Source organism: Candida metapsilosis (assembly GCF_017655625.1).
Source record: "Candida metapsilosis strain BP57 chromosome Unknown scaffold4, whole genome shotgun sequence".
Taxonomy (NCBI): Eukaryota; Fungi; Ascomycota; class Pichiomycetes; order Serinales; family Debaryomycetaceae; genus Lodderomyces; species Lodderomyces metapsilosis.
The window spans coordinates 303,051-313,492 of record NW_027138162.1 but is presented as its reverse complement, the minus strand read 5'-3'; the positions used below and the strand labels follow the sequence as shown (position 1 = coordinate 313,492).

The 10,442-nt window shown below is 36.3% G+C and overlaps 4 protein-coding genes across 4 annotated transcripts; all 4 read left to right on the top strand. All coding sequences in view use genetic code 12, as the record gives it.

Moving 5' to 3' along the window:
* Positions 1 to 2,329: 2,329 nt before the first annotated feature.
* On the top strand, positions 2,330 to 5,329 carry I9W82_003533 (uncharacterized protein; the record flags this gene model as incomplete). The annotated part of the gene is made up of 1 exon (XM_067692509.1): positions 2,330 to 5,329. The coding sequence occupies one exon, from the start codon at positions 2,330 to 2,332 to the stop codon at positions 5,327 to 5,329; it is 3,000 nt and encodes a 999-aa protein (XP_067547931.1).
* Positions 5,330 to 5,538: 209 nt separating this feature from the next.
* I9W82_003532 (uncharacterized protein) lies at positions 5,539 to 6,534 on the top strand (the record flags this gene model as incomplete). Its single annotated transcript, XM_067692508.1, has 1 exon — positions 5,539 to 6,534. One exon carries the CDS (start codon positions 5,539 to 5,541, stop codon positions 6,532 to 6,534), a length of 996 nt encoding a protein of 331 aa, XP_067547930.1.
* A 608-nt stretch (positions 6,535 to 7,142) lies between these two features.
* Positions 7,143 to 9,419, top strand: OPT7 (Opt7p; the record flags this gene model as incomplete). Its single annotated transcript, XM_067692507.1, has 1 exon — positions 7,143 to 9,419. The coding sequence occupies one exon, from the start codon at positions 7,143 to 7,145 to the stop codon at positions 9,417 to 9,419; it is 2,277 nt and encodes a 758-aa protein (XP_067547929.1).
* A 101-nt stretch (positions 9,420 to 9,520) lies between these two features.
* Positions 9,521 to 10,435, top strand: I9W82_003530 (uncharacterized protein; the record flags this gene model as incomplete). The annotated part of the gene is made up of 1 exon (XM_067692506.1): positions 9,521 to 10,435. The coding sequence occupies one exon, from the start codon at positions 9,521 to 9,523 to the stop codon at positions 10,433 to 10,435; it is 915 nt and encodes a 304-aa protein (XP_067547928.1).
* Positions 10,436 to 10,442: the final 7 nt, after the last annotated feature.

Here is a 10,442-nt window from a genome sequence, read left to right as displayed (position 1 = left end):
CTATCATATGCGGAGTTTAAAGCTTTTGGCGAGCAAAGAGAAAAAAAGAGAAAAATTGAAACAAATTCATATACGATTGACGTTTCTTGTATTTCTTATATTTCTTGGCATTTGTTTTGTATTGTTCCTTCTATTCCGACAGAGCCATATGAGTACAAAAGTGACATATGCAACTGGGTTGACAAGGTGTTAAAAAGAAAAGAGAAAGTAAACTCTCCTTCGGTTTGCGTCTGCCGGTGGTTATTGTGATCTGCGCGTTATTCCCTTTCAAAAAGAGTCGTCTTATGCTTTTTTTTTTTTTTTATTTTATAATGTTTTGTTCTTATACTATTCTCTCAGATTTTGTGCACTTGCGCTATTTTCTGTTTTTTTTTTTTTTATTCATTTATATATTAGTAAGTCGGGTATAAAATGGAAGAGAAAGTGTACTCGATATTTTCGACATTCAATTCCCGATGTTGCAACAACTTCTCAGGTGGTTATTAGTTTGGAAGTCTGTAAGGAGTAACAAAAAAAAAAAGTATTCTTTAATTGCCCTTGCGCAGCACTAACTTACTTTCTGGAACGAGATTTTAAACTATTGCAAATGTAAACAAAAGATCATGCTTCAACCAGCATTCCAAATGGCCTACATCAAGCACCAAAAAGAGTTAAGATGAGCAGAACTTGTGGCTTGGAGAACGCTTCTTCAAATTGCTGTAGTTTGGAGAGAAAATAGTGTGTTATAAAGTGGATTTCAAGCGAACTCTGCTGTCTTTTTACCGTCTTATTTTGTGGTCAAATGCTTTCGTTTATACATTGGGTAGACCAAGGTTCATCAACACGTAGCATTTACTACAGTTTGTTACAAGTTCTGCACCATACAGCGTTTCTTCTCGTGTGTGTGTACTGAAAAAAAAAAAATTTCCAATGTTTTTTAAGGGTGTAAAAAAAATTAAAAATATATTTATAGCCCGACGGCGTTAAATCTAAAAATAGCTTTCGATTTTAAGGCTTAGCTTTTCTCATATGAGGATTGTGTTACTATTTATAAAAAAAACAATGCAAGACGGAGAATCTAACTCCTCATTTCAGGGTGAAGTTGAGGTTCATAGATTAGATACTAACCGTCGTAACTCCGTAAAATACAGGCTGTGTAGTTGTTGTAGAAAATAAGTAGTGTCACATGTTTTGTTGGGAATGATTTGCGGTTATGAGTTGAAACAAAAAGATTAATATTTTAATAATGAGACATGAACATACATTACATACAAAAAGATTGTTATTAAGTCAATATGCATTTATTATTAATGAAACTGCAATGTACACAGAAACGTACCATATTGTTCCCATACCCAGTAACATAATACAGTCACGCATAATAAAATATCACATTGGCGCATATTACACGTATATGCACAAATACCACGTTAACAATACCAAAATTAATACAAAGGAATTTCTCCTATTGTGGAACTAATGTTTTAAACTATGATTCAACTAAAAGCACAATAAACGCTCCCTTTCCCTTACACTCTACTTTAATGTCTCCTGTCTCTTTTTATATATATCAAGTGGATCTCCCGATAAAAAAAAAAAAAGCTAATCAAACAAACTTTTCGTTTCTTCGTTTAATTTTAGACATACACAAGTCTACTTATACGAACCACATCTACAACAACTCCTTGGTTCAAGCTACACCTATACTACCATCCAACAGCCAACATAGTATCATCTTCACCCACCAAAATACTATTATAGTCTGATACTTCCTCGGATAAAGAAACTTTCAAAGAGTAATAGATAATATTTAAGGGGGTTCATCATTTTTTGAATTTCTTTTTTTTTTTTATTATTATTAGTATTGCTGCTTTGTATTTGCTACTATAGTATTCCAAGACAAAGACAAAGACAAAGACAAGAGAGTGGCTTGGCTCAAGTATCAAGATACATATATATACAAATATATATAAGACATCTTGCATCATCTTCTTATAGCAAACAGAGGAGAAAGAATATATATATATATATATAACACCCCCTGTTTCAAGAGAGGAAGAAGAAGATATCACTCAAAGTCAATACACCAGCTTCTACAAATAGCTATTCATTGACCACTAGAACCAACTACATTCAACATTCTTAATACCGTTCATCATTAAGCAAAACATCACATATAGTTAGTATCTCACAGTGTGTGTGTCTAACTATTATAGAAAAACTTTTTTTGCACACAAAACATATTATTATAAATCACAGCCGTTCTGCAATACCCCCTCAAGGCACAATATTTTAAAAGTTGACTTATTCTACCGCAAATTTTAGCTACGAATTGTTACCAGCCATTGATATGTCTGACGAGACGTTGAGGTTAACCGACATGGTTGACGACGAAGAAATTGATCTTACTGAGAAGATTGAAAACAGTGACAACAATACTGGCAAAAATCCAAAGAAGAGCAACCAGAAGAAGAAAAACAATCAAAAGAAAACCAACCCTAAGGAGGACAACACCAAGAATAACGAAGAAAATGAAGAAAACGACGACAATGGAAACGACGACAACGACGTGAAGAAGAACAACGAAGACAACGAGAAAAAGGTCAACGACGAAGATAATGAGAAGAAGAATAATAACAATGAAAAGAAGAAGAAAAAGAAGAATAACAACAACAACAATAGCAACAGCAACAGCAACAGCAACAGCAACAGCAACTCCAACAACAATGACGATAACCACTCCTCTCCCAAGGAGAAGAAGCCCAAGGAGAAGAAACCCAATAAGAAGCCCAAGGAAAACAACATTAATGAAAAGATGACTGACGATACTGACGAAGCCAAAGACGATAAAGAAGAAGACAACAACAACAACAAGAAAAACGGCGACAATGACAACCAAAATCTACGCTCACGTGTTTCAAAACCCAGACTACGGTGGATTGTACATCCATTTGCCATTGTATTATACTCCTTCATTTTCAACATGGTAGACGTTATACTATTTACCAAACTCACAAAACTGTACCACTACACCAATTTTATCCCCATTGCAAGCATATGTTGTGACGCATTTATTTTCCTAATCATTGTTTACGAAAGAAACCCTCACATCATCAAACTCAATAGACGCTGGTCCAAAGGCTTATATTGGTTTGTTGACAACATATTGAAGAAAGCAGTGTGGCTTTTCCTCCTTGTTTTGTGTATTCTTAAGGTGGTGACGCTATCACTGGGTAAGATAACCAATCCATTAGATCTTAGTAGTGATGTGGCCCACAACTTGCACTTGACAAGCAGTCAAAGAATTGCATATTTGATTATGAGTTTGTTTAGCTTATTATTCAACTGTGCGTTGTTAGGTGTATGGTGGTCTACCAATATATCATCCGTTTACTTGTTGTTTGCATGTTTAAACTTTGTCCAAATCTTGGTCAGTATTTCAATCATTCAAATCAATATTGATTTAATCAATATTTCAGACGATCATTTTGCAAAGAGGATTCATAACTTATTCATACTAAGTAGTGCGTTTGTGATTGGGCAAAGTATTATGGGTGAAACTGTTACGTTGCTTGTCAATGAGAAAAATAAGTTGAGTGCTTTGATTGGAAGATTGGTTTTTGCCTATGACTTATTGATATTTTTCCTCAGTTTGTTATACATTGCATGTACTGCTATTGCTAGTGTTAAATTTGACTATAAACCCATGGAAAATTTAAATGAAGTTCCTGTTAGTGTACCTATTTTATTTGGTTGTGGTTTGGGAATTATGATTTTGGAGTTTTTATGTACCAGATATTTCCGGTTAAGAACAATGACTACACGGTATGAAGTTGAAGAATATGACTTGTGTTCATTGACACCACATCAAAAGCAGGGATGGAGTAAATTAATTGATTTGAACAGGAAATATAATTCAGGTGTTTCTGGTGAAAATGTTATATCATTAATGGAGAACTACGTTCATGCAGATTTGCCAGGTATGAAATGCAAAGTATTGCGTGTTTTCAACAAAACTGAAAAGACATTACAACAAGAGCAACAAAAACAACCTCTTGCTCAACAAATGTCGTCACTGAATGGCAAGCAATCAGAGAAGAATAACTTTAGTATTAGCTCACACAAGACACGTGATTCTGAATCTACCAAGTGGGATCATGAAGGAAGAAACGAAAAGAAGAAGATGTACCGAGCATTCGATGAACTAGATCAAGAGTCATTATTGTTTGCGAATGCACCTACTTTGTTCAGTTATGATGATTCCGTTCATGATTTGGGAGAGCAATTCAAACCATTGAGTAAAAATCAATTGAAGAAGTTGGCAAAAAAGAACAAGAAGGATAAAGCTGCTTTGGAATTACAAGCTTTGGAAAACAATACGGAAAAGTTTTATGAGGAGTTGATGAATACACAAGCACTTGTATTGTTGACCATAGTTGAGGAATTTGATTTGAGTGAACGTATTCCTGGTTGGGTTGGTAAAAAGATGAACAAATGGTTTGGCAAGAACTCAAAGCTTCCATTATTGTGTATCAAGTTTGGTTTGTTAGGATTCCATTGGCCTTTCAAGAGATCTACATTCTATTGCTCATCTACAAAGAAGCCAATTGCCAGAAGTGCCAGTGTTCTTTACGCCATATCCGAATGGAACAAGACTAATGAGAAATGTACTGTATTACTAGATCCTATTTACAAAGATGCCACTTATGAAGCAGGTGTTGATTATTCCGGATGGGTTAGAATCAATTTGCCAAATAGTCATATTATTGATTTACGTCCATTCCACAATCAAACAAGTACTGATTACTTCAAAGCTATCAAGTACAGAAACCAAGATAATGCATTCAAACAAGCTAAAGGACAAGTTATTGAATCAAACACGTTCAATTTCGAAAGTTGTCAAGAAATCATTGTCATGAATGATCATATTGCCAATAGTCGTCAACTGAATGGACAATCATCACAATTACTTCAACCAGATTGGGAATTCATCTACAATTTGGGTAATTACTACAATGAGAAGAAATACAGATCATTGCTTTTCCTTAAAGTTGATGATGAAATTATTGCTTCGTGTGTTATTTTCCGTTTGGGTGAAACCATGACTTCTGATATTCAAGGTTTGAATCATGAAATCAGTAAGAAGTACAAGGCTTATTTCGTCATGATGCAAGAGGTGATCAAGATGGGATTACGTGAGAATGTGTCGTTTATTGATTTTGGTCCAACTACAGAAGATGCCAAGGTAGCTATTGGATGTAGTGTGGTACCATTAATGGGATCCATTTATCCAAAGAGCAAATTCATGGGTCCAATTATCAAGTTTGCTGCTAGTAAAGTTGATGTTTAGAAACTGTTTATAGCTTGTATTTCCGAGAAATAGAGAGATTTAGATTTGTGAATAGGAGAGATGTAGAGGAGACATATGAAGTCGTCGGCTTCTTCTTTTGTTTGCTGTCCTCTACGAAAAAAAAAAAAAAAATTGCGTGGCAATTAAATCTCACCAAAAAAAAAACAGTTGAAGTTAATCCGATCGATCTTTGAACAATTGCCTTTGCCATGTCTTCGCCAACTTCACAGCTGACCTCTGAGGGCCAGTCAATATACGACAAACACGAACAAGAAGTGTCAACTAGGATCAATAGACTACGTCATACACTCCAGCAGAAGCTTCGTCTCACTTTAAATGAATTCATATTCCTATCGTCATTTATATTCAATTTCCTTCTTTCACGATTGATCCATTACTCATCGCCACAGGAGGAAGTATACAACTACTACAATAATAAGCATAACCTTTTCAACACTGTGTTTGTTAAACGTGGATGGGGGTGGACGACACTTATCATTATTGTATTTTATGCTGTTGTAATAATACCCAAGTTGGTTAGCAATAATAGCATTGGAAGTGGCAGCACCATCCAACAAGAAAAGAAGGTCGAGTTCCTAGCTAAAGCTATTGCTAGATATGCAGTTATTACATTTTGGTGGATTTTGTTCACGCAATGGTGTTTTGGATTGCCCATAATGGACAAGATTTTCATCCTTACTGGTGGTGTATGTGTTCTTGAACCGCATCCCTCTGGTCAAACAACACCACCAGCAACCATAGCCAATCATAAATTGGGTCAACTGTTTTTACAAGATTTGGAAACATTGGTATGGAAAAGCAATGATGTTTCATCCTACCATTGTCGCAAATTTAAAGGGTCTTGGTCAGGTGGGTATGATCCTAGTGGTCATGTGTTTTTAATGATTCACTCATCAATCTATTTATACTTTGAAACTGCATCTTGGTTCCAATGGCAAGATTTGCAAAATGTTGCACCTTTGATTAGACAAAGTTTGCAACAACGTGGATATTTTGAAACTCACAAGTGGCAAGTGTTGCGCGCAGTAGCTCAACTTATGTTAGTAAGTTTGGTCTCATTATGGTGGTTTATGTTACTAATGACGAATGTGTATTTCCATTCGATTGTTGAGAAGCTATCGGGATTAGCATTTGGGTATTTAGGTGTTCTTGTCGTTTATGTGTTGCCTAGATGGCTAAAGTAGAATAGGCGTTAAGGGCATTAGTAAAAGTTACATAGAGAGAATTTAACATTAATTTAATGTAAAGCCTTTATGGCTCTGTACGGGGTGATCCCAACCGAGATTGTCTGCTCAAGCTGGCGTCGAAAGTGGTCTAAAGGCGGGATATATAATCTTTTGAGCGACTGTGGCTCTTGAGAACTATTATTACACTGAACGTGGTCCCTTTTGAATGACATTTTCTTCCGTAAAAAGTGTGGCATCTTTGCTAGAAAGACTTTGTGTGATAATGCCACAGTAGAATTTCAATTTCAATTTCAATTTCATTTTTGACACAAACGTCATTATATGGACTACAGAAAGGCAGACGACGTGATGGCATACTATTTGTGTAATATCGCCTTATTTTTTTAACAATAGTGGGACGCACGTGAGATGATGAGGTATTGTATGACGAACAATACGGCGTTTGAGACCTTTAGATTGTGTGAGATGGCATGGCACAACTTATACGGAGTTGCGAACTCAGACTACACTATTTGTAATCAAAAATGGTATAAAGAGGGACTAAAGTCAGCTTATACAAGACTATGCTATTTTGTTTTTTTTGCCAAGAAACTATCTAATCCAATATGAGTAAAGATCTGGATATTGAAATCACACAAAGTGTATCGGAAGTAGATCGTTCCTATGATCAAGCTAAGAAATCGTCCACCAGTATTGACGTTGAATCAGCAACTAGTAAAGAGTCGTTACTAGAGCCAGATGTTGCTGAACTACCCAGAGTCGTCCGTGAAATAGTTCCATTGGAGGATGATCCAACCATTTCGATATTGACATTCAGGTACTTCCTATTATCGGTTATATTCATTGCGCCTGGTGCTTTTATAGACACGATGAATTCATTTAGAACTACATCAGCTGCTTATTCCATCTTTTTTGTCCAACTTGCCTGTCATTGGGTAGGGAAATGGTTAGCTAGGGTATTACCAGATAAGAAAATAGGATTTGGTAGATTCAAGTTCAGTTTGAACCCAGGTCCATGGTCAATTAAGGAGACTGCTATGATTACAATAACTGCCAGCTCAGGAGCTACAGGATCTTTGGGAACTAGCTGTTTGGCATTAGCTGAGTTGTATTACGGAGAAACTGTCAATCCAGCAGTGGCGATATTCTTTATGTGGGCAATTGTCTACACTGGTTATTCATATGCTGCTATTGCAAGGAATTTCTTACTTTATGATCCTCAATTCATCTGGCCACAAGCATTGGTGCAAACGACATTGTTTCAAACGCAAAACAAGTCCGATTCTGATTCAAAGCAGGGGTCCAAACAGATGAGGGTTTTCTTTTTCGTATTAATTGGTGTTTGTATTTGGCATTTCTTTCCTGAATATGTTTGGCCAATGACATCATCATTGGCATTCTTGTGCTGGGTTGCTCCTGAAAACTATACTGCTAACTTTATTGGATCTGGGTTAGGTGGTATGGGATTTATGAATATTACTTTGGACTGGTCCAACATCACTTCATCAATCATGTTGTATCCTTATTGGGTTCAAGTTGTTCAGTTTATTGCATTCATCTTAGGTGCTTGGATCTTGATCCCTCTGGTTAAATGGGGGAGCTTATCGGACTACAAGTTTGGTTTAATGTCAAACAGTCTTTTTTTGGCAAATGGCACCCAATACCCAACTACAGAGTTGTTGACTCCAGATTTACAGTTGAATCTTACCAAATATGAAGAGTTGGGCCACGTCCACTTAGGTGCACAAAGAGCATGGAATATGTTTTTTGACTATGCTGCTTATGTTTCTGGTTTCACATGGGTTGTTGTATTTGGTTACAAAAGTTTATCTGCATCATTTAAAAAGTTGGTTGCCTCGAGGAAAGAAAAGGGGTCATTGAGTTTGCAATATACCGATCGATTAAATAAACTTCAGAGTGCATACAAGGAGGTCCCCATATACTGGTATGCCATTTTATTTGCCGCTTCGTTCATCACTTTATTAGTAATTCTTGCCACTAACAGTTTGTTTATGCCATGGTGGTGTTTGCTTGTTGGATTAGCTTTTGGGTTTGTTATCGTTACACCACTTGCATGGTTGTATGCATTATCCAATTTTCAACTTGCAATTGGTACTTTTAATGAGTTGCTTTACGGATATATGATTCAAAGTAAAAGTCTGAGACACCCAGCAGGAGCAACAGTGTATGGAGCAATTGCTGGGGATGCATGGTACAGAGCACAATACATTTTACAAGATCAGAAAATTGGTCATTATATGCACTTGCCTCCAAGAGCGGTGTTTTTCTCGCAGATATTTGGTGAATTGGTGGGAGTTCCTATAAATTATGCTGCTATGAGGTGGGTCTTATCGTCGAAGAAGGAGTATCTTGATGGGACTAAAGTTGACCCACTTCATCAATGGACTGGACAAGAAATTGTTTCCTCAAATACCAATGCTATTCAATACGTTGTTCTTGGCCCAACTAGGTTATTCAAAAACTATCAAGTGTTGCCATATGGGTTTTTGGTGGGTGCATTGGCGCCATTGGCCATATATGGCCTCTACAGATTGTTTCCCAAATCAAAGCTTAAATTCAACTTGTGGAATACCACAGTGTTTTTCTCAACATTGTCAACGTTCTATGGTAATATCTCTACTGGTCCATTTTCACAATTTGTTGGTGGAACAATAACCATGTTTTATGCATACAGGTACAAACATGACTTGTGGAAGAAATACAACTATTTGTTATCAGCTGCTATAGATACTGGATACAATTTGGCTGTGTTGTTGATATTTATAATCTTTGCTTCAGGAAAGACGATAACGATGCCTAGTTGGTGGGGAAATAATGAACAAAGTGTTGAGAGGTGTTTTGCTTTAGCCAAAGCATCATAGAGTATAGCTTATGAGTATTTTAATGTGTTTACCATTCTTCTTCTCTTTTTATTTTTTGCAACCAAGAGGAGACAGACTTCTTTTTCTCTAAACTTCATACAATGCATGAACTGGACCATCAAAGCAAAGTAGAGTTTGCTCGTCAAAGGAGAGAACGTTTACATGGATTGATATGGAGAGTTTTTGCAACTTTTTACGATGTATTCTTTTGTTGGATAGTATGCTCAATATTTGCATCATGTACACCACTCAAACCAAATGGACCAAAGATTATCGACATCAAGATCGAAGCCGATTCAGAATTCGCCAAGAATACACTAGACTTGATTCAGCAATCACTCAAGTTTGCCACTTACTTATCCAACGACTTGAGTTCATTTGTGAATCAGTATGCAAATGACTCAATCTTGCAACAGTTGGACACACTATATAATGGCAACACTTATCAACTAAATGTATTTGGCTATTGTCGTCAAGATCAAATGGGGAATAAAGTGGGATGTTATTTCAGTGATGGATTGAATTTAGTTGTATGTTTATTACGTGATGTGGGGTTTCAATTACGTAGCATAACATCAAGCGATAGTGAAATTGAAAACCAGTTTGTCAATCTATACTATAACGCCATTGATCAAGCTTGCTCTTATCGAGTGACTACATCGTTTCCATGTGTGTTGCAGTTGTATAATGCGTATGGGAAACTCGTTCAATGGCTTGCTATTGCTGGGATGTGTTTACCTGTTTTACTATTCGTGATTAGTGTTTTTGACTTGATTTTTTATGGATTTCTTGGAATAAGGTTGAGTTTGTTACAACGAATACGTTTTGGAACTGTGCTAACTTGTGGTGTTTGTTTAAACTTGATTTACATTTTGACATATATCACTTGGGATGAGATTGGCCACTTGGTGGAGAAATACGAGATGGGGAAAGTTGAGTTTCAAACTGACTATTGGGTAAGTTTGAATATAGTTATGGTAGGATGTTGTATCCTTATTGCATGCAACTACAGATGAAACTGAT